The sequence below is a fragment of the Pezoporus flaviventris genome, unplaced genomic scaffold, assembly GCF_033815535.1.
Source record: "Pezoporus flaviventris isolate CSIRO_AGI_PZ_B2104156 unplaced genomic scaffold, CSIRO_AGI_Pfla_v1 ptg000023l, whole genome shotgun sequence".
Taxonomy (NCBI): Eukaryota; Metazoa; Chordata; class Aves; order Psittaciformes; family Psittacidae; genus Pezoporus; species Pezoporus flaviventris.
The window spans coordinates 9377916-9405149 of record NW_026892571.1 but is presented as its reverse complement, the minus strand read 5'-3'; the positions used below and the strand labels follow the sequence as shown (position 1 = coordinate 9405149).

The following is a 27234-nucleotide window of genomic DNA, read 5'->3' as shown; positions in this document are numbered from 1 at the left end:
CATGGGAACCTGTTGGTGCTGCTTGTCCCACTGCAGAGTACAGCACCGTATTTCACCCATCACTGCCTCCTGGGGAATGCACTATAGCTGTTCCTCAAGTTGCCACTGGTGGTATGTGGTACATACCTGTGGTACAAGTGCTCTCTCTTGCACCCTTGGCCAAAGGACCGAGGCTTGTCTTTGCCTGACACAGAGCAAAGTACATCCAGTTTGGCTGGGAGCACAGATGCTTCCCCAGGGTTTTAGTGACACAGCCTGGGTCTAGACAGAGCAGCGCACGCTGGAAGCTGGAGTTCACACGGATCTGGGAAGGAGGTTATCTCTCCTGATAAGTGTTGTAAGAGCAGGACACAATGCTGAATCCCCTGGATTTGGCAGTGGGTGTGTGCTGGGATTGCTGTGTGGGAGCGTGCTGAATCAAGCACAGTATTTGAGGTGGTATTGAGCCCTTACAATCTTTGTCATGAAAAAAGCAGATTTGATGTTTCTCCACCCATTCAATTTCACTTTTTCTCCTGTTTTCTTATCCTCCCAATGGCAGGAGCATACAACTGAATTTCAGTGCAATATTGCCAGCGCCAGTGAGAGCGGGTTGGGAAATATTTACTTGTTTACTGTCCTTGGTAAGGTCATTTCTGCACAAGTGCATATATATTTAGGTATTGTATGTATCTATATCTCCATTATCTGTATACAGCACCATACAGATCTGTGTATAAACAGGGAAATTGGAAGATGTTTTGTTGTGCTAGATAGATGCACAGATGAATATCTCTAAGTTCAAAAGTCTGTTTATTGCAGGCCCTGTTGACTGACATTGGGTTAAATGAAGAGTATTTGTGGTATGTTTGTAGTCAGGTGTTCTTGCTGAAAGCTGTTTGCTGGCTGTATTTCCATCATACTCTCAAAGATTCTTCCAGTGAATCCTTCAGGGATCATTAAAGAAAGCCAGCACCTGAATGGTGCTGGTGGGGAGGCGCACACAGCGGATGAGGATTCCCTTCAGTTATCCGGTGGTCTGAGCCCTGGAAGTGGTGAGCAGGATGTGGATGCTCAGCACCTCGCTGTAAAAGGGCTTCTGTGGTTTTCACCACTTATGCCAGGGTTTGTAGACAAAGTGGTTTTTAAACATCCACCTGCTTCTATGCTTGTTTGGACTTCAAACAGTGGCAGACTTGGATGGCTCCTGCGCTGCCGCTCCAGAGCAGGGCTGCTGCAGGAGCGCAGACCAGTACAGCTGTGGGCTTTAATCCTCTGTTGCTGGTCTCCCGTGCCAGTGCTCCCTGGGACTGGGAGGAAACACAGATGTCTGGTACAGAGATTGTTGGGATGGGAAACATGAAACACTGCACAATGGGTGCAGGGCTGGTCTGCAAAGCCCGGTGCTGTCAGTGCTCTGCTCTGTCCAAGAAGCAAGCCACAGCACTGGCATTGCAGCAGAAAGGAGTGAATGATGACTCTGCTCCCTCTCAGCTTTCGAAGCAAGGTCTTACCTTGCTCAGGATGAGCCCCACACTGCAGGACTCCTGTGCTGTAGCTTCTCCAGCTGCTGGTTTGGAGCTTGGGCTGAAAGCAGGTGTGAATCGCCCTGCAGGAACAGGGGTATAGCAGGAGCACAATGTGGTAGGTCACTGCTGTCTGTCCCAGGTTGCTTTATGTCCTAGTTGGGATTATAAATGCTTCTGGGGGTGTCTTTGGAAAAGTACCCTAGTCTCTTGCCTAGTTTACCTGTTGCCCAGCCTGGTTGTCCTGGTGCACCTCTTACTGCTTCAGGTGGGGCTGGAGAAAGAGTATGGTTAATGTAAAGTAGGATCCCAGCCCAGCGTGTTGCAATTCCAAGTATTTTGCATTCTTTATGCCACTTAAGACCATGATGAAAGTCTTGGCAGCAGAGGCCAGTGTGTGCCCGGCATGTTTTGAAGCTTCTCCTTCCAGAAGCAGGAGCAGGGAGTCACTGTGCAGCTTGGACAAGGAGGGGATTACACCAGGCACTTCCAAAACACAGCAGATGCCCAAATTAATTTATAGGTTTGTAACTTTGTGCTTTCAAGGGATAGAGAGCCCCAGCTAGAAACACAAGCCATTGCTGACTGAAGGGGTCCTGATGAAGGAATACATCAGACCTTCAGGAACTTTGTGGGGACCCTCAGCTGCCATCCAGCTCCCCTATCCCTGTTTTAAAACAGGACTGGAGAACATTTCACATCCCACCTTGGAAAGATGTTTGGTCCTCAAAGATGCTTCAAGCCCAGTCCCTGCTTCCCAGCACATTTGTGACTCTGATGCTCCCAGCACCCTCTCCTGGCTCTGGTCCTCCAGTCATGCAAAGAAAAGGCATTAGGAAACTGCGGTGGCCGCTGCCAGAGCTATCTGAGGTCTCACAAACGACTTCACTGCAGGTGTAGGCACCGAAGCAGTGTCAAGAAGATACTTGATCACCAACTCTGAACACAGCTCCCCACTCTCATTACCTCCTCAGCAGCTCGGGGGGGTTCAGACTTCATCACTGAACGCCACAGCCCCAGCCCAGTCCTGAGAAATGCATAAACAGCAAATGGCCTCTGGGGAGCCCCTGCCAAGTCCTTGCTCCCTCATGTAAATATTTTTTCCTCTTAAGTGTTTGTGAGTGTGAAAAATGGTTCCTTAATCTTTTCCTCCCCAGCTGAAGGAAATGCCTGTTCATCCCTGGGTGGGGGCTGCCCTCATCTTGAGATTCTTCAGCCACCAGCCCAAGCAAGAACCACACTGCTGAAAGCATTTCTTATCACCCCCAAAGCCATGCTGCTCTTCCTGCCTCCCGAGCTCGCTGGCATCAGGTCAAATGGTGCTTACCACAATGGATGCCTGTCAGGACATTACATTCCTTAGTGGCTGTTGGATGGAGGTCCTGTGGGCTACAGTTTGGTTAGGCAGCATTGAAGAAGCCTTCAAAAACAGTGTAAAATATCCATAGGGTTGTGGGGTCCCTGCTCCAAAGCTTGAAATTCCCATCCTATTATATTGGACTTAGTGTCTGGAAATGTGGGGCAGTTTTTTCTGAGGAAAACTGGAGCAGAAGCCCTTGATGCCTGTCACTGGGAGAAAAGGGCTCAGTGGGAGATAGGCTGGTAGAGAAAGGAAGGTAGAGAAAGGAAGTGTCTGCATGTAGCAGGGACAGTGGAAACCCCAATGTATCTATGCACACACGGGAGTAGGAATGGAGGAGATGCTCAGGTACCTGTTCACTGGGGAATCTGTTCTCATATTCAGGTGTTTCATTACTCTCCGTTCACCTCACCTGGTATGTCCTGCTTGGGAATGGGTGGGATTAGGTATAGGCTGCCACCCCTCTCTTCCAGCTGAGGTCTCATGAGAATAAGACATTGCTGTTGGTTTCAGAGAGGAAGTGTGTCAGCACAGTGGGCAGCCTCTCACAAGGGAACGATGCTGAGATAAATCCACATCAGCCTTGACTGTAGGTCTTCTGTGATACTTCACTGTAACCTAGATATTGCTGTGATACTCTGCCTTGACGTGAGTCTGGCTGAGCGTGGGGCCTTCTTTATAGAGACAAGTTAAGGACAAACGCTGGAGTGCAGAGCTGCTGAGTGGGAAGGGCTGTACAAACGGCTTTGTAGCTAAAGAGGAAACAAATGGTTCTCTTATGCTTGGGTAAGAAACACCTTTGCATCAGCCCAGCAATTTGGTATGGAGAGACGCTGACTTTCTAGGCTGGGTTTCAGGATGGCCTTCCAGGGGGATTTGCTGGGCCCCGCAGTGCCTTTCCTGCCCCTGTGCCATGCCTTGCAAGGCTCTGTTTAAGTTAGCCTGGTTCAAGCAGGACCTCTTTCCGCTCTGCTTGCTCTATGTGAAAGGAAGACCTGTGTGATTAGGCCATCAGTCACAGATTTTCCATTGGGATGTGTGTCTTTCCATTCCTGTGCTTTTACTGAGCTGGACAGCAGTGCCACGGACAGCGCTGTAAGCTGGAAGATAACGTGTGAAATTGGTTGTGATGGGGAGTCAGTCAGCACTCTGCATGATCTTGAAAGCCAGTCTGTAGCTGTCACAGAGATCTTTGGTGTGGAAGGTGGGAGGGAGAGATGCTTGCATTTTGGGCTTGGAGGGGTAGGTGCTGCTCTGCCTTTCACCATCCCTTTGAAGTGCTGTGGCTCAGAGACACCCTTCCCATGTCTTCTGGCAAGCACAGGTTGTCCTCTGCTTTTCAGCTTCATGACAGTGGAGTCATTTGTGAACTTGCCAGGCTTTTGCACAATTGTTATCATGCTCCCTGCTGTAGGAGATGGAGCCCTGAGCAGCCTCAGTGGTGGTGGCAGTGGCTATGGAGACGCAATGAAGGCAAGTCCCACCCAAACCTGGAGATCCTGCTTTATCCAGCTGAGATACAATTGTAAAGAGTACAAGTATATAGAGTTACAGGATAGAGTAGTAAAGCACTAATCCGGAGATGCAATCCACACCTATTGGAGTTGATTCGTATCACTTCAGCACAGCAGCTGAGGCAACGAGGAGGCTGTAGGGGGAATACCCATGGGAAAAAAAATGAGAGCAGAGCCACAGAAAGATCTTTGTGACTCAGAACAAGAAGGCCATTCCTCACCAACTGCATAGCATGATCTGTTCCTTATTGAAAAGCTGGCTGTGCGCTTCCCCATCCCTCTGGGGCTCCCTGCTGCAGAGAAAGACCCTTCTTAAAAGGGGATCCTCAGGGTACCTATTTATAGCATGGAAACTGCTCCGGGGGAGTCACCCAGCCTTGAGTGAACATCCCCCTTCCCCACCCGCAGAGTGATGTACAGCCTGTTCCTCCTGCGGCCCCAGCCCCTTCACGGGGTGCAGCTGACGTTTGTTAGCAGACTGTACGGGACAGTTGTGGACACCTCTCCCTGGCACGGGAGGTGATGACACCACGGCTCACACCGCGCAGGGCTGGCGGCGGCAGGAGGGGCAGGGTGCCGGGCTGCTCCAGCTGGGCTGCCCCGCCGTTGGCACTGTGGGGCAGCCAAGTGATGGGATGAGAGAGAGGGGTGCGCGCTGTTCCCACAAAGGAAAGGTCAGGGCACAGTGCCGTGGCAGCAGGGATGGGGCAGGGGGCTATGGTTTCTACGCATGACTTGTGCGTGGTGCCCAGGAGAGACAGAAAGGGGGAAAGGATTGCTGAAGTGAAGCATGGGGCTCTGCCCAAGCGCTGGCTAGGGGCACGATGAGCTCTCCCTACTAAGGCCCCCCTGCACCTTAGAGGGATGCTAAGAGGGGGTGCTGGCATTGCATTGGCTCAGGTTTGGTCTCAGGCTGGGCTGGTTCCAGCCCTCCCTGCTGAGGACAAGCCACTTGGACTCACTTGTTTGGCTGCAGGGTAGGATTTCAGTTTGCTCCAGTGACATGGCAGAGCTTTGGGGATTTTACTTGCTGATATGATTCGCAAAGCTAATGGCTTGTAGCAAAGTCAGAGTGATTTTGGGATGTTTTCCTTCTCTGCTTAAGAATTCTCTTTAACACACAAAACTCAGGAGGGGAAAGATAGTGATAAAACCAGGTGGAGTCAACTCTTACAGCATAGGTTTGGATAACTGCAGCTTGCTGAGGGCCTGTGTCTGTAAGGAGGCTTTCATTAACTCTGCCATTAAAGTCATAAATGCAGTACAGACTGGTGATGAAAAGAGAAGGACTAAGGAGAACGGTTGAAAGGGCAGATGGAGGCAACCAAAGAACAGAGGCAAAATGAAGTACACCCCAAGGAGAGTGTGAAAAATGACAAAGAAACAAATGAGATGAGAAATCAGTCCTGAGAGTGACAATGAGTCAAGCAACAGTAGGAAACTAGGTTGGAAAGCAAGAGGCTGAATGCCATGGGACAGGAAGGAGAAGGTAGAAAGGGACTGCAGAAGGTGAAGAAACAGGGCTGGAGAATGCCATGACAGCAGGATTTGCAGTTCAGTGCAGGCAGTTGGCTGGTGCCTCTTCCCTCCTATGTTAGAACTTTCCTTGTCTGCTTTCAGCCAGTATGGGTTTGATTTAGCGGATTGAAGCCACAGGATGAAGGGAGGGGTGGACAGCTTGTCAGTGACAGGCTGAGAAATTTGGGGCTGTTCAGCCTAGAGAAGGCTGCATGGAGACCTCATAGCAGCCTTCCAGTATCTAAAGGGAGGGGGGGGGGGGGGGGTATAGGGATGCTGGAGAGGGACTCTTCATTAGGGATTGTAGTGACAGGACAAGGGGTAACGGGTTAAAACTTAAACAGGGGAAGTTTAGATTGGATATAGGGAGGAAGTTCTTTACTGTAAGGGTGGTGAGGCACTGGAATGGGTTGCCCAGGGAAGCTGTGAATGCTCCATCCCTGGTGGTGTTCAAGGCCAGGTTGGACAGAGCCTTGGGTGATACGGTTTAGTGTGAGGTGTCCCTGCCCATGGCAGGGGGGTTGGAACTGGATGATCTTAAGGTCCTTTCCAACCCTAACTATTCTGTGATTCTATGATACAGACTTGCCAGGGAGCAAGGATGGCCGTTAGTGAGGCAATGCATGCACAGCGTGTTCCCAGCACTGGGGGAGTCATCCGAGGCAAGTGGCCAGCCTAATTTATGCTCCTAGGGCCAGGAGGGTGAGTGTTGGGTTATTTTTAAAGACAGCCTCCTCTGCCTTATGCTGTGCTAGCTCCTGCACTGGGTTTCCAGTTTCAGGAAGAGCAGGGGACAAACAACCCCAACCAAATAAAAACGTTCTGCTTTTACCCATAAACAGCATCAAAGCTTTTTGTCTCAAATCATTCTCTTCCCTCTTTCCTGGCAGAGCCAGTGCTGGGAGCTCTGGCCTTGCAAGCCGTTACCTCTTGAGGATGGCCTGAGCAGGGAGCAGGCAAGCTGTGGGGCAAGTCCTGGCACAAGGCAGTGGGATGATGTTTAAACACAAATGACCCGAGCGGTCAGCGCAGTCAGAGCACATCGTGCCAGGTAGCTTTAGTTTAGACCTCACTGGGCTGAGCCATGCAGGGGGACCATGCTAAGGAACTGGTGACAAACTGGAGCTGGAGTGTTTCCACCCAAAGCAGAACAAGCACTCAATTCACTGAGAGGGCTAGTGAGAGATAAAGGGAGGTGTTTGAGCACTCAGAGGGAAGGCAGGCTGTTTGACAGGCTCTCCTTTCCCTTGTCTCCAATGCCTTGTGCAGGGATTGGTTTCTCCTGGGGATGGGAGATGCTGAGGAATAGCTGGCTCACTGCAAGCAACTGGTATGCAAGGAAAAACAATGTGCATCTGCAAACTGCAAGTAAGGATTTAAGTGGCCCAAGTTATGTGTTTGAACACAGTGAGTGTAACCCTGTCCCTGCCAATGATCGAATAAATCAGCTGGGACAGGGCATTAAGGCCAAATGAAAGGATGTGGAGGTGATTTTCACTGGAGATGGGTGAAAAAGTGACAACTGATCCTCCTGTCCAGTAAAAATCCAACAAATCCTGGCCCCGGGCATTCAGGCTGGGTGTCACCTACTCACTGTGCCATTCTCAGGGCCAGGGGTCAGAAGACAGCAGTATGAACCCGGTCTCTAGTCACATCCCATCCTAGCCCAACACTGGAGAAAGCACAGAGCATGTCACACCTCTGCTGTGCTGCTCAGGTATTTTCCCCTAGCAGCCAAAACTTTCAGTAGGCTCATTACAGCAGCTTTATGGCTCCTTCGCACTGCTGGAGTGGGAAGAAAAGCCAGGGATTTTGTCGTGGGAGGAAACTTCCACTGCAAACCTGAGATGCTCCATAAGCAGCTGGATTGTTTCTGCCTTCAGTGCTTATTTTCCTTGTGTAGGAAAAATGCCACATCTTGGCTGACAGGGCACTACAGAGCAGTCCCACACCATGGTGGTGTCTGTGCATAGTGAGAGCTGGAGCAGGGGCATCCCTGGTGACGTGCTCCTGATTCCAGCATTGCCCGCAGGACCAGACTGTCCTGTGCCTTGGTTTTGGATGCAGGTGTCCCTTCTCTGTGCTGCATGTTACAGCCTTGATCCCAATATTTCTGTCTTGTCTTCTCTTCCAGCCAGTACAAATGTGATAGACATGAGGTTGCCTAAATCTGACCTTGGGTTACCTAACCATGAGTTCCAATGGATGGGATGAAATGCTTGTAAGCATCCCCAGAGCACCACAGATCAAATGGCCTGAAAAAAGAGTCCCTACCAAACGCGTTGCTTTCTGAATAGAAGACATAGCTGGGGTGAGCAGCATCTTGATTTGGAAACCGGGCCGGACATGCTAGTGTAGTGCCTGCTTGTTCTGTGGCTGCTGCTAGCTGTGGTTTTCAAGTTCTGATGTCCAGAAGTGCTGAAAGAATTCAAGGTGTCTTAAAAAAAGGCATTTTTAAATGTGTTTTCCATTAGAGACCTTCACCTGCAGATGGAGGTGCCCAGTGAAAACCGGTAACGGATAACAGATGAAGAAAGCCCGGTACCCATTTCCAAAAACATACTGTCTACCTTAATGTACCATATTTACTTGCCTTGTTTTCCATCCCTCCCCTTTCCTGGTTGTTTCCTGAAGCATCTTTTTCCTCCTCTTCCTTGTAGAAGACTCAGAGACAAGCTCATGCATTTGGAATGTCCCTTGCCAATCCTTGGTGCAGGGCAGGATCGGATAAAGCAGTAACTCCCAATTTCCTCTGAGCCCCCCCCCCCCGGCTCCTTCCCGAGTGGTTGAAGCTCTGTGTGGAGCAATGACGGCCTCAAAACGAACAGCAAGCTCGCTTCCTTCTGGGAGGCTGCTCTGCAGCGTGCCAAGGCAGGACCGGGAGGGTGTGGAGAGGGCGTTCCTGTCATTGGGAGCCACGCGTGCCTTTACAGTGAGTGTGGCTGACAGGTACGGAGACAAACCAGGACAGCCGTCTGCCTGCCCCGGCGCAGCAATGGCCTTGGCAATAAGCAGGAGATGTAGCCACAAGGTTCAAGTGGGGAGATGGGGTTTTCCCAGAGGAGAGCCACTGGAAGGGGTTGGGTACCTGTGTGGCACCAGGGATGCTGCCTGCGCTTAGGCATCGCTCCTACATGTTTTGTTGCTCTTAGTTTGGCTTTATTCTTTATTTGGCTTTGTTTGGCTGTTGTGGGGTGTCTCTACAGCAGCTGTGGTCTGGAAGGGACAGGTCAGTTTAGCTCACCTCTCTTGGTATGTCCATCGTGTGCACTTGTCAACAGTGAAGGGGCTGCTATTTGCAGTGCCTGCAGTAACACGAGTGCGTGCCATGTGGCTAGTGTCAACACTGCTTTGCTAAGATGGTTTTGCCACGAGCAGCCCCAGAGGACGTGTGGAGGAACCCGTAGCTACAGTGTTCCCCAGGGAAGGTGGGAGCCCAGCAGGAATGGAACCAGGCAGGACCCTGGCTGTATTAGGGGTGTAAACCTATCCATGGTCCAGAGCTGGAGCAGTCCTGCTGTGCAAGGCATCCTTGGAGTAACATGGAGATGCCCTCAGTCTCCACTGTCCATAGCTGTCCCTGAAAAGCAGTCTGGGTTATATTGCCACTGGGTAAAGACTGTGCTGTTACTGAAATGTGCCGAAACGTTTGTTCAGGCTTTGTACATAACCACAAGACCTCAATCCTCTCTGATGCACAAAGGCTTTTATGTGGGGTGCTTGTTGGGTTGCAGGAACAAATACAGCATGAAAGTGTCACCCTGTTCCACAGCGACAAACATCTATGATGCAGGACCCAGATTAGAAACCAAGAGTGCTAGGCTCTGTACTCTGCTGCAGTGCCTCGTCTCACATCAGTGTCCCGATGCACTTGTCTGCAGATGGAGCATGCCAGGCACATGGTGCCTGGAAGGGCAGCATCTGCAAGTGGTGTCCACAGGTTTGGAGAGAAGATGCTTCATATCTGCCAGATACTGTCATTTCTTGTCTTCCACAGCAAGAGTCTGAACCTCAGCCCCATCCAGATTCACTTAATGATGAAACCTTTTTCTTCTGCCAATTTACCTAAAGTGCTGTGAGGACGTACGTAAGACAGCTACCATCAGGTCTTTGAGCCTTACCACTGAGTGGATGAGAATGGAGCTAGATCCCCAAAGGATGAGACGCAGCCCTTTGCACCAAGAGGGCAACATTTGCTAACAGTGTTGGAAAACCATTCTGTGTTGTATCTTTGAATCAGTCAACTAGGTTGGAAAAGACCTGTAAGATCATCAAGTCCAAGTTATATTAGCTAGACGTGAGTCATCCTGTTTAATTCAAAAGTGACTGCATCCCCTGCAAATGAGACATTTCCCATTTTCCTTAACCCTAAGTATGAGTTAAATTTCCTTCCTTCAGCTAATGACAAAAAAAGTTGTTTTTGCAGAGAACTTTCTTCCTTTATTTGCTTCTTGCATGATTCACCCAGAGACCCCACATTCCTGTGGGTATTCAGGGGATACAAGAAGTCAGACTAAGGAGGCAATTCCATCACTAACATCAATGCAAACTGGGCCAGAGAAGTCTGCTATGCTAATGGATATGTTTCTGTATACATGCTAATTATAGCATCACCAAAGCCAGGTCCAAGCTGTGGCTTTGCCTGAGGAAATCCCCTGTGATTTTAGCTACGAGTTCCAATTACTGTTTGTTACAAGTAAATGACTAATAGAAACTAGACCTGTTAGGTCATCCTGTGCATTTCTGAAGGACTCCTCCGCTATAGTATAAACACAAGGATGGGTATATTGTGCTCTGAAGTCACTCAAAAAGTTTTTCATACTGTGTTTGTCCTGTGCAGGACAATGGGGTGCCTTTTCCCTGGACAGAAGAGTCTGGGACACCCCAGAGGTACACCTTTTCCTATGCCCATGTTTCCCCTGTTTTACCTCTTTGCTCCCAGCAATTCTGTTTGGATCCTCCTTCCTGAGCTCCCTGTTCAAGGAGCACAGCAGAGGCTCTCTGCACATCCCATGCCTGTGCCATGCTTCTCACCATACGCATCCTCATCCCCAGCCACAGCTCCTACAAAGGATGGCGATGCAAATAACAACCACTTTATTGTTAATCATAGAGTCAATTTAGAGATGAGTGGCTGAGTGATTAAAGGGCTGGCTGGATTGGTTTTGGAGGCAAGAATAATAGAGCTGAGGGTATGCATGCATCTAGCCCTGCTCCACATTTTATCTTCCTTACATGGGAGTTGTTAACATTTGACTTCCAGTAATTTATGACAAGCTCCGTTATGATTTCCACATGGACTCCCTCTGGATGGATTTCCATGCCACAGAAACCACTCTTTCATTGCACATCACTGGTTCTTTACTGACCATTTTAGCACGCAGTTGGAAACTCCTATGATCCTGAGCCCTACTCTATCTTCTCACTGTCACAGTGAGCCCTTGTGCCCAGGGTCCAGTGTGGAGGAATCAAACAGTTTTATAGAGCTGCTGATCATTCTATAAGAAGTCGGAGGCTTTCAGATTTCAATACTGTTATAACTATGCAACTGATTTAAAATACAATAAATCTGAAAGCCCTTCCATATCAGACCGTCAGAGGGCTGTAGATGAGCTGCTTCAGCCTTTTGTAAATACCAGGGCTGTGATTCCTGCAGAAGCCTCAGGACCATCCATTTTTTAATGGGGCTTCAGGCTTCAGCTTCACAGCACAGCCTGTAATTTCTACAGGGTCATGATGCTGTGAGGTAAGATTTGGGCCTTCCTAAAGAGCAGGAAAATTGTAGTAAATCAGTCACTGAAATGAGAACCTGATGTACTTTTAATATTCTGCTCCTGCTGTTTCTGCATGTTCCTGGAAAGGTTTTGCTGGGCTCTCCTTTAGTTAACTTCTGCAAGGGCTGTCTCACTTCTAACCTCCTCTCTGGAGGCCAGGAGGACAGGTCTTGCTCTTGTGTTGTGTGCGGCTGAGATTTGCACTGGGAAGGTTGGGTTGGGAAATCCCAGCCTGCCTGGCTGCAAACTCAGCTGAAGACAAGAGTAGCTTCTGCTGACGGAGGGCAAGTGCAGGGGCACTTGAGGAAGGGGAGCATCCATCAAGTGCAGCAGGTCACCATGACTGTAACCATGAGATCAACACGACAAGCTCCACCTCGCAGGGAAGTCTTTTTATATCTCAGTGGCAGATGCCAACCATTTGCTCATTCGCTGGAGAAGGAGCTTGCTGGAGAGCAAAGCACAAAAGCCCTTGAGGGCTGCTGTGGTGCAATCACCAGCTCCAAGCCAGGCTCTGGGAAAACAGGGCTTCTTGCTGCGGGTGTTTACCCAGGTGCCATGCCTCTTCCACCCATGGATTCCTGGCTGCTGGCTTCACACTGTTCGTGCTGCAGAGCTGGGTGCTGCCCACTGCAGGACTGTGTTGTGTCTGCCTGGGATCCCGTCTCAGTGTGCCAGCCGCTGCTCTGGCAGCTCTCACTTTGCTTTCATGAAGGAAACCAAAGCGTAGTGTGAACCCGGTGTTTTCCACACAGGTTTAGCCCTATAAACCATGAGAATATTTATAAGCACAAACCTGGCACAAACCTCTGTGCTCCACCCTTTGATGTGGATGAGCAGGATAAAGGAAAAAAACTGGACTTACTCTCATCAAGTAACATCTACTTCTGAGTGAATGATTATCCAAGGCAATCCTGAAAATGAGACTTAAGTTCCAGAGCTGCTTTTGAAAAAGTTACTGGAGATCTATTGCACAAGAGAGAAATAAAGGATGGCCGGGGCTCCACTTCTCCCTGCCCACAGAATTATGTATTTCTAATAGGGCTGTCGCTGATTTAGTCGGCTGGTAGAGCCACAGGTCTTCTCAAGAGCAGTGTCCTCCAAACACCTTCCCCGAGCCACGTGTGTCCTGTGGGACAGTGACTGCACAGCATGGCTATGGAGAAAGCTGTGACAGGGATGGCCATGCTGTTAATGCTGCTTTCATGTTATTTACATAGTTAGTCAGTCACCGCTGCCACCGGAGGGGAAGGACTCGCAGTCTCCAGATGGTTTCTTTGTGCTGAATCACTTACATTTACGTAAGTGCCTTTTCCCAAGCGGTAGCAAACCAGAGTCTGCCTCAAGGAAACGTCCGAAACCTGTGGCCTTTCTTCCTTCACCCTCTTCTGTTTGCTTTCCCCTGTTCTCTTTGCCTGCTCCCTTCTGAGCTATTAACATGCATGCCAGTGTCAAGTTTTTGAGCTGCCATGCGCTATCCCAAGGGGCACCAGCATATCCCTTACTTCCCAGTGGCAGCAGCAGTACCTTGCCAGGTGAAATGTTGTCAAAATTCAAGGCTCTAAAAAAGAAACCCTGACCTTTACCAGCCCTGTAACCACCCCCTGAGAAGAGAGCGCATTTCCTGCACCGCTGCAGCGTTAACGTGTCACCAGATTCTCCTTTGATTCCCATTCATCACAGGAGCTTCTCTTTCTCCCCGTGCACCTACCACAGACTGGCTAAAAGGCAGCCTGAGTTCTGAACAAACCCGACCTGACCTGGGCAGCCCCTGATATATTTCCACATCTCTGGGTGCAGTTCCAGCAGAACGGGAGCAGAACAGAAACTGGTGACTTCTTCCTCCTTCCTTCCTTAAGGATGCTTAAAAATACAGTCACCAAAGTCACGTTTAGGAACAGCTGCGTTTGATCTGCCCCATGGCCTGCATCCTCTTGCCAAATACAAGTTTGTGTAACACGATGGGGTGATTTGAAATGGCAAGAACTGAATTTCTCCCATAATCACCTCTCAGCTGCTGCCCCGTCCCTTGTCCTCTTTGCCATGTCCCAATCCCAAGAAGTGAAGCAGGTGGATAATACACAATTTTGGAAGATATGTTCTTCTAAGAGAAATGAAGAGCATTATTTGAATGAAGAATTTTATTTGTGGGTGAAATGGCATCTGCTATGTCTCTGAGTCTAAACAGCATCCACATTACCTCATTAGTCACGTTAGTCACCAACTAGCATTGGTGTTAGCTCACACATTCAGCTGGGGATGTCAGAGCTGCACAGAGTTGGCTGAGGATCGGGAGATTTGGAAACCAGACTGGTGTCACTTGTGGCTCTGGCTTGCTAAGCAGCCTTGGTCAGGTCCTAACTCCTTATCTGCTCTGTGGGAGGGATAACACTGCTCCGAGATCAGCTGATGAAACACTGGTTTGAAAAGGGGGGAAATACTTTAGTGCTGACGCAAACAGACAAATGCCTTCCTGTCCTCCTTCCTCCTGGTCACCTCCAACACCAGCTGCTGGCCCCATACCATGCAGGAGCTGCAGGCAGGAGCGCACCCCTGTCCTTCCCGGGGAGGGTCACAAGGGCCATTTCCTCTGTCTGGCCTCACTTTGGACCCTTTCTGGCACCCTGTGGGGTCAGCGCTCAATGCACGTCACACTCTGGCTTTAGTCGAGGAAGGAGAAGAGCAGCAAGCAGGCGGGTTGGGTAGAAGGAGCATTGGAGGTGGATGGACACAAACCACAGTGTCCTTCCCCGATGAGGTTCTGCTCCTCCCTGTCAGGAAAGGAAACCCTAGTGCCCGCCAGCTCCGGCTGTATGGAGCAGGCTGCAGTGGCTCAGCAAGGCACAGCAAGTGTGGTGACAGTGTCACCCTGCACTCTGCGTAGCCCCCGGGGCTAGTGTAGGGTTTGTAGGCTGCCTGAGGATAAGGGACTTGGTTGTAAACCATTTCCCACATCCTAGGCCATTCCACCCATGCCCTAGGGATCACAGATCATCCGCATTGGAGCCTTGCATGGGAACAGTGCCTGCAAGAGAGACAGCCGCAGAGCTGCACGTGGGAGATGGAGGGAGGATGTCCTCTGTGTCTCGCACTCTCTTGTTGCCTCTTTACCCCAGGAAGAATCTCAAGGGAGTCACAGCAGCATCACAGAAGCTCACAGCAAAGCACAAACAACAGGGATGTGTTGTCTGTTTCTGCAGGGGGAGATGGTAATGCCCAGTTTCACCTGCCTTGAATCCCACCTGTGTCCCCATCCCTTGTTCAACATTGACAGCTATCCTGGGAATGCTTGGTTCAAGGAGGCAGAATTTAGGCGAGAACAACCTGGGTAGGTGACTGTCAGTCATGGCAGTAGGAAACGTATCAGATTCCCCTAAAAAGGGATTCTGTGCTCTGACAAACCACAGGACAGCTGGTTTGGATGTTTGCTTGTGAATTAGAAGCAGAGATCTGGACCTTCATCCCCATTTCCTTATCTGCAGCTGGCTCACTGGTTGTGTATTAGGTCTCTGAATCCAGCTCAGTCCCTCTTCAGTCCCTCTTTACTAGTGATGATACGCTAGGCATGGAAAAGCTCACCCTTTTCACTTAATTCAGTAAAAATGCCTTCTTCCAGGGAAAAGGAGCAGATCTGCTTCTGCCTGTTACCTGTTGGACCCTTGTACCAATAGAGCACGGAGGTACCATGAAGGTGACGGCTTCGCGCAGCTTTGAGGGACACTAATGGCTTTGTGATAGATTCAAGATGGCTTCTGTTAAGCCACCTGGCCTTGCCAGTTTTACTCCTAATTTCTTAAGTTTTGCTCTTTCAAATCGGACCTTTAAGAACCATTTACCTCTAGAGGGTTGTGGGTGGCTGCTGCCATCTGATGGAGTCCCTCAAAAGAGCTGAGAAAGATCAAGTTGTGTAAGCATCTCCCCATGTCGCAAGGCAGTATGGAGAGGATATTCTTGCTTTTTGTGACAGAAAACCAAACCCTGGCTGAACACTCGGTGTGTCACTGGAAAGCTGCCTCTCACTCTCTAAGACAGCAGTTCTTCTGCATTTCCTCTCGCCCCAGTTTGTCTTGTGTAAAACAATTCAACAGACCACCCAAAATCCATTTACAAGGCTTCCCAGAAATCCTCGAAGCATTTGAAGCAGTTGGAGGACATCAGACTTCAGACCTGAATTCCACAAACCATGACGCTAAGTCTGGATTTTCATTGCTTGAAGCCAAATGTCCGCAAACATTTACTTCTTAAAACACAGGACTCTTTTTAAGTGTGAAGCTGATCCAAGCAAGCACTGAATGACCTCCTGATGCGACACTTCTGTCATGTTTGTCAGATCCCTGCCCCTTTCTCATCCATTGTTTGCAATTCTCATCTATGAATTTATATCTAAAAGCAGGGCAGGGAAGGCATCTGGGTTTAATCTCTGTCATAAAGCTCTTTTGCTCCTGGTCCACCTCTGTTAACTAAGGCTGGCAGTCTGTCCCTTCGTAAACTCCTGGGCCAGAAGTAAACCAGTGGAGCCTTGGAACAGCTTGACCCTAAGTGTGATCCCACCTCACCAAACTTGAGAAAACAACTGTGCTGTGCTCTCCCATCAGAGCATTGGCTGCCTTCAGCTTGGCTTCCATCAATGGCTGATTCTTTTGAGTGTTTATTTGTAAGTAGCCTGCATGGCCACAAATCACAGTGCAGCAGGAAAATGGAGAGCTTGAGAATTGATGGGGAAAAACACAGTTGTAAAGAAGCCACTGATGGGATGTCTGATGTGGTAATGCCACCGTCACCATCACCTTGCCACTCAAATGCCAGTGACACTTAACTGAGAGGTCCTCCACTCAGCAGTGCTCCTACCTCCTACATTTCACAGGACTACAGATTGGTAGGGGCTGGCAGGGACCTCTGGAGATGTTCCCATCCAAACCCCCTGCTCAAAGCAGGGTTGGTGAGAGAAGGTTGCTCAGAGATGTGCCCTTTGTGGCAGGAGAGGAGCTGAAATCCCATACCTATTTTTTAATAGGGTGCAGAGTACAGAGGTAGATGGAGGATGAGGATGTTGTTTGGGTATTCTGTTGTTCCTAAAGGGAGAAGGATGTTCTGCTCATTGTTAACTTGTTTGGTTTGGTTTAAAGCCCATATTAGCTGAAACAACTGCATAGGAAACTGGATGTAAGCCCAGCTTAAGCACAAATCTACATTATGTTGGCATCACACCAGGAAAAAGAAATTACAGTATGCCACAAATGAAGACAGAGGCATTGCCTGCATTACCTGGCATGCAGGGCTCTGGTCACAACAGCACACTTACCTCTGTCATCACTTCAGGTCTGCAGAGCATTGAAAGTACGTGGTTCTTCATGTGGTCATGAAATCATGTTTCTGTACCTTGAGAGCATAGTGAGATCCCACATACCGGCTATTTGACATTTACATCATGTGTACATGCAGCAGCTCCTGTTTCAGAATAAACCTCCTCTATAAGGGCTTCAGAAACCATCATCCCTTTCTACAGTCCTCCCACTTGCCCTTACAAGTCACAGTGGCAAGATTTGAGTGAAGTCTATCAGCTGCAGAGAGTCAAGTGCACAATAGCAGCACATGCCCTGGCGCATTGCATGTTGTCAGGAAAACACAGGGAGGAAAATCATTATTTGCCAAAACCCATAAAACCCCAGAAAAGGTTTACACAAGGCTCCTAATTCTCCATCAAGAGCTCCTGCAGGGGAATTGTGGGATTTTACAGTTTGATTTAATAGTTTCAAAGAGAATTGTCGCTCTGTTGGGAAGCACTTTCAATCTCTTCAATGATTATAAAAAAGCAAAGCAAATAATGTCCTTCTCACATCCCCAGAATTCAGAAAGAGAAACAAATGCCCCCCCCCCCCAAACGCTGGAGCAAGCAAATGAGAGAGAAATAAGATAACAGAGCTTTTAAAAGCCTGCTGCTTTGCAGCTGTTCACATTCTGGCTACTTTCCAGAGTTACTTTGGTGATCCTCTGATGGGAAAAGAAGTCCTTCAAACCTAGAATTTGGTGAGGACATTATTTCTGAGAAAAGTAAATGAAGACCCAGATTTAATGATGGGACTGCAATCTGCATTGATTTAAGGGTCAGTGATCGTTACCAAGACCCTGGCAAGATGAAGTGTTATCCTAGTGGTGAGAGATCTGTGTTCTTCAACTGGTGATACAGGACAAAGAGGACTTGGGTCTTCAGAGGTGTTTGATACCCAAACAAGTGAAGATGTGAACTTACAGTGGTTCGTGGCTAGGGGGGAGCAAGCTGGACATGTGGTAATAACTGATAGTAACTGGGAAGTTGTGTCAAAGTTTGGCTTTGTTGCATTGGCTGCTGGATCCCTGTCCCATAGGAGGGCTCATGGGGAGGGAGTATAAAGTAAGCACAGACTGGTGCAGGGGAAAGTGACCAAGAAGTAATACTACCCCTGAGCTGATGAATGCATTATAAAGTGTGAAGAACCACTGCCAGGCATTCCCAAGGCTGTGAACTGTAGCTAAGAGACAACAGATGAACGCTGTGGAGGAAAGATGCTGTGTCAGAGCCCTGCAACAAAACAAGTAGAATCATCATGTGTCACCCAGAACATCACCTCATTCAGCCAAGTACAGATGCCCTAAGATACCCTAAAGCACAGATTTGGGTTACAGCAAACTAAAAGGGCTGAGACATAACTTTTTCCTTTCTTTAGTAAGTATGGGCATAAAGTTGCCTAAATCTGGGATTGGTACATTTTGGTTTTTTTTTTTGCCCTTGTTATACCTCAGCTTCTTATCACACATTAATTGGTTCTGCTTTTACCTTAATCTATGAAGAAGCAACTGATGGTTCATTTCATGTTGTTGTGCCCCAAGATTCTTTTTTTACACTCTGCACTTTAACATATGTTATTTAAAGGTTATAGGAAGAATTGTTGGCAAATGCTAGATGACAGGTTGCTGAAACATGAAAAAATAGCAAGTTTCCAATGAGAGACTGAAGAAGCAAGAAAGGAAAGAGGGTAAAATCCATAGACAGTCTGTGCCAATCTTTACTAGGTTGGAAGACCCCCATGTAGATGCAGAGACTGTGCAATGTAAGGCTGACACTGTCTCATTTGCCTGGAATGCAGGGAGGCTCTACAGTGAAACCTCATTTTGCTCTGTCCTCACTCCATCCCAAATCCCATTGATGCTCAGGGGAAGAGCTGCTCACCTGCCTGGCAGATAGCTACATTAGCCTGAGGACTGGGCTCCTGAAAGTGCCCATTTCTCTGGACAAATAGCTCAGATGGAGATTTCTACAGTGTACATGCTTCAAATTGAATGAAGCAAATCTTCTGAGATTTGCAAAGCCATTCAGCAAACCACGAAGACAATCTACTGCCAATCTACAGCCTGGGGCAAGGGAGGGAATATTTTCCTTCTTCATCTTTTCCTTGTGGGCTATCGTTGATTCCCATTGGTTGAAAAGGTCATTTTTTGCTTTCTCATCAGATCTTCACCCTGGAGAATGGCTGCCCTTAAGCCTGGGATGTATTATGACTAATGACCAAAAGTGATTTCATTATTAGTCTTCCACATCTTCTAGGGCTGTACTGAAACAAAATAAAGGAATGTAAATCAGTTGTATCCAGCTGGATTTGTAGTTAGCAAGATGAATGCATGTGGCCTGTCTCCACACATCCCTTGCTTTGTGGGATGCGGGTGGTCCATCCCACTCGTCGTGTTTGTCTGATGAGCAAACCCAAGCTGCCCACAGGTGAACAGGCACCGCTCAAGAATAGAGGCTGCAAAGTTTCTTCAGATGACTTCTGGTTTGAATATTATGCTTTGACTTGTGAACCCTGAGGAATTCAGATCTCAGGGCAAAGGAAATGTTGGAAGAGGTCAGTGCTGTGCTCCCTCTGTGTTACTCAGAGCAGCAAATAGCAGGCGTTCCAGGGCAACATCTGATTTTCTGCTTTTATGAGGCAGATGTTTAGGATAAGTGATCTGCTGTTTATTTGAATTGCCATCTTCCAAACCTCCTTCCTACGTGCACGCACACATTCGGAGACCATAAAGAAGGATTGTTCAGATTATGCCGCTATTTGGGTAGTTAGCCCTGTCTTCCATCAGCGCCTGGACAGGACTGTGTGCTGCAAACTCAGTTTCTCTTGCCCATCAGTTTTACAGTGGTGTAAATCAGTTGGGTATAATTCCTTTCTCAATGACACTAGTGTAAATCTGAACTAGCTCCACTGACGTCAGTGCCATAGTGGCAGTGTAAAGGAAAGTTAGACTCCCTTGACTTCAGAATGTTGCTGCTGACTTATACCAGAACAAGAGTAAAAGTCGTTGGGCTCAGCATGTCCTAGCACTGTGTTACTGAACAGCAGGCCAGGGTTTGCTCTGGGATACAGTGGTGATGATGGAGAGAAATTCCATGGGTTTTGCTTCTATTAAGTTGAGAAATGAGTTGGAGCTTCACTACAGTTTGTGTGTCAAAGAGCTCCATATAGTAGATCATTGATGAAAAGGATAAACCAATGCTCCCGTATAAAGTTATTAGTCCCGTTGCCTGTTGCTATTCCAGAAGATTCATAAAGGGATGAATCTGACCATTTGGCTTGTGTTGCGATGATGATGCTGGAGCACAAGGTAGCACATCTTCCTTACATCTTGATGGACACCATGCAGGTGTCCATGGAGGAACTGGTGGTCCAGCTGAAGGCAGAGGGGCACGTGGAGGAGCTGCCTTGCAACTGATGCTAAGAGGGGTGGAATGCTGCCTGCACTTTTTTCCTCCAGGAGGACACAAGCAATTGTTCAAGCATTCTGTGCTGGCAGCATTCAGGGTGTTAATCCTCACTCACTTGTTTCTCTACATTTTTCCACCTTGTCTCTAAAGGGCTAGAAGTGAAAGCCTGGCTGTCAAAGGGGTGCTGGCCCCTCTTTCTGCTCTGCTGGGGATTCAGCCTGCAAGCTGTGGCTCTAAGCGGAAGGAGATGAGAAGTGGATGTTTCCTTCTGAAGCTGTAGGGCTTCCCAAACAACCTTGCTGTTTAAAGGGACTTTGGCAAGGAGGGCCTGGATTTCCGGAGGCTGCGTTTTGGGAAGTTAAGAGAGCCCAGCGGTGGACTCAGAGTCCATCAGCCTTGCTCCATTAAAGCCGTTGGAGGCAAGCTGATTTACACCCTTCTTCTGTGGGCATCTGGCCAATCTCCTAATTGTTCATAAGTGACTTTCCTTTCAATAGCACGTGTTTGCTCTGAGTGGCTCAGTTTGCACACAGTGAAATGCAGCCATGTGTGGAGTAATTGCTTTAAAGCCAGCAAGTCAAAACAGGGTCCATGTGAATCACCAGGTAGCCTGGAAGTGCCACAGAGCAGGACAGGATCCATTGACCTCTTTTGGACCCTTGGGAAGAACCAAGTCAAGACGTTGGGGACTGGTCTCTGCAGGATGAGGGTGGTCGGTAGCATCATTGCAAAGGCCAATTAGGAAAAGAGGCAGTTAAATCACAGTGACCGAGGGATGCAGAGTCAGAACATAACCTTGCTCTGCTTCGTGGCTCTCTTTCCTGAATGCAGGCATGCAGTTTGTTTAAAGAATTCCCTCCTCCTTCCCATTTGAATTCTTTACAACAGTTGGCTTTGCCCTGGGAGCTTATAGCATGGTTCAAGTTTCCTCATAAGCTTACAAGCTCCATCTATAGGATAGTCGAAGCAGAGCCTTTTGGCTTCAAGCTGAAGGAAAAGGGCAGAGAAGCTTCACGCAGAGATTCCGGATTTGTTCTGGAAGAATTCCAGCAAGCTTAGCATTCCGCATTGCAGAAAGTCACTGATTTCATCGCCATTACTTCATATTTGGGTATAGCTTTCCTCCCCCATTAAACTGTCAGTCCTCAGCCCCATGCTGCATGACTGCGTGGCTGTTGCCTGTGGAAATTCCTGGAGTTGTAAAGCTGCTATCATTCCATATGTGCCACGTCAGGGATTTTCTAAAGAGCTCCTGATCTGCAAGGTTTCTGGGCTACAGTTTTGACACCTTTAGATAGCCCACGGTGCCCACTGTATTTGGTTTTGGTAGTGGGGGGTGCTGCAGGGTGGCTGCTGTGAGAAGCTGCTAGAAGCTTCCCCCATGCCCAGTGGAGTCAATACGGTTCTAAGATGGACCCACCACTGGCCAAGGCCAAGCCCATCGCTGACAATGGTAGCACCAATGGGATAATGTGTCTAAGAATGGGGGAAATTCACTGCACAAGAGCAATTGCAGTGGGAGAGAGGAGTGAGAATATGCGAGAGAAACAGCACATGACCCACCAGGCTGTAGCTATATTTTGTCTCCCGTGTTCAGCTGAGGAGGGCAGTGATAGAGTGGGTATGGAAGGAGGAAAAGAAGGAAGGAATGATTTGCACAAGAAATGCAACTTCATCTTGGATGCCCAGAATTCTTCTGAGAGGCACTGTATTCCCAAAGAACAGCTGTTTTTCCTCTCTGCAGATGCATTCTGGTTTAAATGCTGCTTTCTCCTCCTCCACACACAGACCATAGTCTTCAGCATGTACTTATTAAAATACCATTTTCAAGTGAATAAAAGGCATATCCAGTACTTGTTCTTTTCTCTACCTAGAGATTAATTTCCCATTTTTCCATCTAACATGTCTGTCATTCGTTATCTCCACAATCAAGAAAAAGCCCCATATTTCTTCCCTTTTGTAGATTCACATATTAAAACCAGAAGGAAATGTGTTCCCATCTCCTGGGCAGCTGACCTGAGTGTGTATGTAGAGATGCATCTGTTTATTCCAATTACCCCATGCAAAGAAGCTTTGCTGTTTGGTAGCTACTGTGGGAAGATAGGTACTAAAGCACCCAGTTGTCCAGGGTCTGGTTTGGGTGGTGTTCAGTAGCTCGGGAGGGGACCTGTGGATAAGATAGTGCCAGTGGGCATGGTGTGTGGAGTTCTGGGGAGGTGTAATCTCTCTCCTGTCTACAGCATCTGAACCCCTCCTCTACCCAACCCCTACCAGGCTGAACTGATGGGTTTTTTCTTTCTTTCTCTGTCCCACAGAGATCCCTGGGTGTCCAGGCATGGTTGAGAGCTGAATGGGCTGACCTCTCTTCCTCACCACCCTGAGCTCATGAGGGCTCTGAATGAAGAGATTGAGTGGGATCATGACCTTGCTTCTCTGAGCCTAGGGATGCTGCGGGAAGTGATTGCCTTGGCAAATGTCTTCATCCCAACCCATAGCCCATTGTGCATCACCTGAAGGAGAAGCTGATGAAGGACAACCAGAGGACCAGGAAAGGCTCTACTAGCCTCAGAGGACACAGATGGGGGACCGGCACTAAGAGAGGCACTTTGCAGGAGCCACTGCATGTGAAACAAGCTCTGCAAAGAAGCTACAGGAGCCCTGTGAACTGATGGAGGGGAACGTCCAAATCACCACAAAAGGTGCAGAGGGCTTTCCCTGGCACAGCATCCTTGGAAAGCACTGTCAAAAGGGAAAGGGGTGTCAGGACCACATGGCTGTCTTCAGTGTCTGGTTTGGAAGAGGCACAGCAAGGTGAGGAGACAGCAGGATGCGCTCTCATTGCTGGCTGAGGCTCCAGCCGGAACAGGAATCTGACCAAGACTGAGAGAGACGGAGCATGGAAGATTGCTTTGATTCATTCTGTGCTTGTTTCTTCTGGTGTCCTCTCTGTCTACCTCTTTTTCTCTCTAGGCCTATGTGTACTGCATGTGGGGCCCAGACCCTCACAAACAAGAAGTATTAGCACAGGGCAAATCTGTGCTGCCCAGTGCAGTGCTGTTGCTAGATGGGGCTGACTTTGTACAGTGCAGATGTAACGTGGCCTTCGTTTGCTCCTCATGCCATCAAATCTGCAACTGTAATGCCTGGACTTCAGACTGGAGAAAGGCTTGAACCTGGCAATCTTTTTACTTGCAAGCAGTCACATGCTAGCATGGCCACCACGCTTGGGAGCCAAGTTTTAACACAGGAGCCCCAAAACATTATAGAGCATCCGTCCCTCTCCTATAGGTGTGGACATGAGCATACTAGCAGGTTGCACACTCATCTGCTGTTAAAGCTCATTCAGCAGAGAAAGAAACAGACAGAGTGATGGGGGCTCAGGCAGAAAGTAGGAAAAACTGATCCAAACCCATAGGAAAATGTGCACCTCCTAATGCAGCTGTAAGCCCAGCTGGGTGGCTGCAGGTCTCTGTTCACCGAGCTGCTCCCAGAGGCCTGGGCAAAACTTCCTGGTACCGAACTGTGCCGGGAGCCCCATCTCAGACCTTGTCCCTGGGGCTTCCAGCTGCACACCCCTTCCCTCACGTGCAATCCTATTTATTTATTTATTTTCTTGCTGTTCGATGCAAAGCTGCTAACGGAGCGCCCTCCCCACCGACATCCGCAGCTGAGAGGGGATGGAGAGAGGGAGTGTGTGCTCTGTGTGTGTGATGGGAGCGGGCAAAGGGACGGGTGCATGCCTTGGCAGGGCACACGGGGTGTGCACATGAGGCAGGAGGAGAAGGCTGCAGTTAACCAGAAATGCTTTCCCTGGGTAAATGTGCGATTTTGATCTTTCAGGGATTGCAGACAGGCTGGGGAAACCTTGGCTGGAAGGACAGAAAGGCAGCATGAGCTGCGCTGTGCTCCTCTAGCCAGATTTGCTCCATGCAGCTGTGTGTGCAGGGTATGTGTCTCTGTGCATGTTTCCTGGCTGGATCGTGTCCTTCCAGTGCTCGGAGCTCTAGTGAAGCATGTCCACATTCACTTTGTGGGCATCCTGGCTTTGGACACTTGCAGGGAGCTGTATCACCATCCAAGGAGGTTGCCACCAGTGTGCTCACAGGGGTTTAACACCTGGCAGCCTTTTCTGTTCTGTCCAAAAGAGATAACCGTGTACAGACTCACGTAACATAGCCAGTCTGAAATCAGGGGCAGGAGCCTCTCTAGACAATGCTGTAGCTGTAATGGTTCATGCTCAGCAGGGGGGTTGGAACTAGATGGTCTTAAAGTCCTTACCAACCAAAACCAGTCTGTGATTCTCTGATTCCATGGCTGTTCTTACCCATTTTGCTAAAAGGCTGGCACACCAGCAGCATCCAGGTATTCCATTTTGTGGAAAGCCTGTGTGTCCCAGTGCAGAGGGGAACCATTTCTCTGGGAGAAGGGTCTCTCTGGTGCCCTGCTGCTCTCCCACAGCTCCCATGCTTAGGAGGGAGCCAGGGTTCCCGGACGTCCCTGGCAGGGCTCCTGACTGCTCCAGGGGAGCCTGACATCTCCCATACCCTTCCCTCTGAGATGCCCCACCAAGGCTTTGTCCAGACCTGTCTGGCTGCTGAATGGAAATATTTCCCAATCAAAACCTGCTCTTCAGAAGATTCCTGGCTGCCTCTAGTCACTTATTATGTACTGGAAACACTGCCCTTGGGACTTGTTTTCAGGTTAGAGACATGCATGGGATCATTGTAGTTCTTTTTCTCACAAATCCTCTCATGTGCAAGAGCAGGTTGCAGTAAGTGAAATGGATACGCTTGCTCTGATAATCTGCCAGCATGGCCCAAAAGCAGTGACCTGCTTATTGCTGATTGCTTCCTTGCAGAGTTGTAAGAGTTGGAGATAGAAGAGGCATATTACAAATCCATCTGCCTATGGCCCTTCAGGCCTGTTCTATGTGTTACGTTTACTGGTGGTGTGCTGGGTCTATTTTTAAATGCCCTGACACCAGGGTTATTGTGCTGTCCTTTGGGAGATTGCTCTGTAGTCCAAGTCAGAAGCTGCTATTAGTATTCCACCTGCATTTCCTCTTGAAACTTCATTCCGTTATTCCTAGTGATGCTCTTCGAATACCTGCTGCTCATTATGTCCCAGCCAGGCTCCACCACTCAACCCGTACTCCTCTTTCCTCCTCCCAAGAACTTCTCTGTATCCCTGATCGCTGCTGCTCGCTGTCCTTCCCATAGTTTGGCACAGAATGAGCCTGTTGATTCAGCCGTGCAGAGATTTACCAGGGATCCGACTGACCAGGGAGCAGCCAGGGTCTCTGGCAATGCCTGGTCTGCGGAGCTGCTCTTTCCTCACTGCACATGGGATGCAGGAAAGGGGCAGGCACAGAGACGTTTCTGAAAGCACTGGTAATGAGCTCCTCCTACCCTGCGGGGAGTGAATGCCTGCCAGGGACAGCACACAACAACGTCCCCATCTCAGCAAAGCCCAAACTGGGCAATGGAGGTGGGTGATGCTGTAGTATCACCTGTGCTGCTGTACAGGGATGGGTGGGGGGCAGAGGTCTGTGCTGCGGCAGGGAGCTGTGGTCTGCCCTGCCTGAAAATCGTACCCATGAGTTGGAGCTGCAGCTCTGCACAGAGGGAGCCCCATGAGCAGCATGGGGGGCTCATCGGGCTCAGCACATGCTTGGGGAGTCTTTGTGTACAGCACTCGGCTGGAGCACCATTGTGATTGTAAGAGCTCTGTTCTTCTCACCGAACAAATCGTTCCTACCAATAAAAAATGAAAAGTCCTCCTCTTCTTTTTCTATGCTATTCCATGCCGCACCAGAGAAAGGGATGGCACTGGGATGGTGGGAGCAGAATGTCACTGTGCTGCTGCAGATGCCGGGGCATCTTGTGGGGAGGATGCTGGGGCTACCTGGGGCAGAAGCTGAATGCAGGCAGAAATATCCAGGGATCTGAAAACCCAAAGTGCTCCAGAGCAGGTTCCAGGGCTTCTCCACAAAGCCTGCTGATGCTGATGGGTTGCATTATATCCAAGCATTGTGAGAACAGGGCTGTGCCACAAGGCTGCAGAGGAGCTGAGCAGCAGCAAGGCAGTCTGTGTAGGTGCCTGGAGGTACAGTGGAGCAGAGCAGGAGGAGGACACCACAAAAACCAAGGGGAGAAAAAAAGGCAGAGGAGAGTGAAGAGACTTCTAAGGGTTTTGCTGGATGACAACAGAGGAATCTGGACTCTCCTACATAGCAGTGTGCCCTGAGGGCTGGTTCCTTGCCCAAACTTCGTATCAGTGATAGAGCAGAAGGTTCCTTAATTCCTCCTCTCTGTTCTTCCCAGTGATGTGGGGTACAGTGGCAGTGACATCACAGCTTTCAGAAGCAATTGTCAGGGGAAGAATTTGGTCCCCAAACAGCGAAAGAATCAAAATCACATATTTCCGATAGAATTCATGATTAGACAATTAATCATCCCAATTTAAAACATTGGAGGGCCTCGAGTGCCCTAATGCATAAAGATATTCAAGGCAGGGGTTGCGTACATCTGTCAGCAGCCTGTTCTCTGGCTGCCAGTGAGCACGGGGCCTTGGGGAACACACACACTGCAGGACCACTCTGTGGGGCCTGCATGCAGAGCTGCCAGGGGGATCTGGTATGGATTTTGTCATACCAGAGACAGCCTTGAATGGCTGCATGACTGTGCAGGTCTCCACAGTGCCACACCTCCAGTTTTATGACTGTGAACCACAACACCACAGCGTCTCATCACTGCTTTCTAAGGACGTTGCCAAAGTCAATTATGGCTCAGACACGTGCCAGCCATGTGCACACACAAGTACTTGCCCA

At 49.1% G+C, this 27234-nt stretch overlaps 1 protein-coding gene across 1 annotated transcript in view; it reads left to right on the top strand.

Moving 5' to 3' along the window:
• ADRB2 (adrenoceptor beta 2) overlaps nt 1-26181 on the top strand; it is a 34117-nt gene extending 7936 nt beyond the window's left edge. The window contains exon 2 of the mRNA XM_061456654.1: nt 22721-26181. Within this exon, the coding sequence (XP_061312638.1) occupies nt 22721-22755 (35 nt within the window). The 3' untranslated portion in view covers nt 22756-26181. The remainder of the gene's footprint in view (nt 1-22720) is intronic.
• Nucleotides 26182-27234: the final 1053 nt, after the last annotated feature.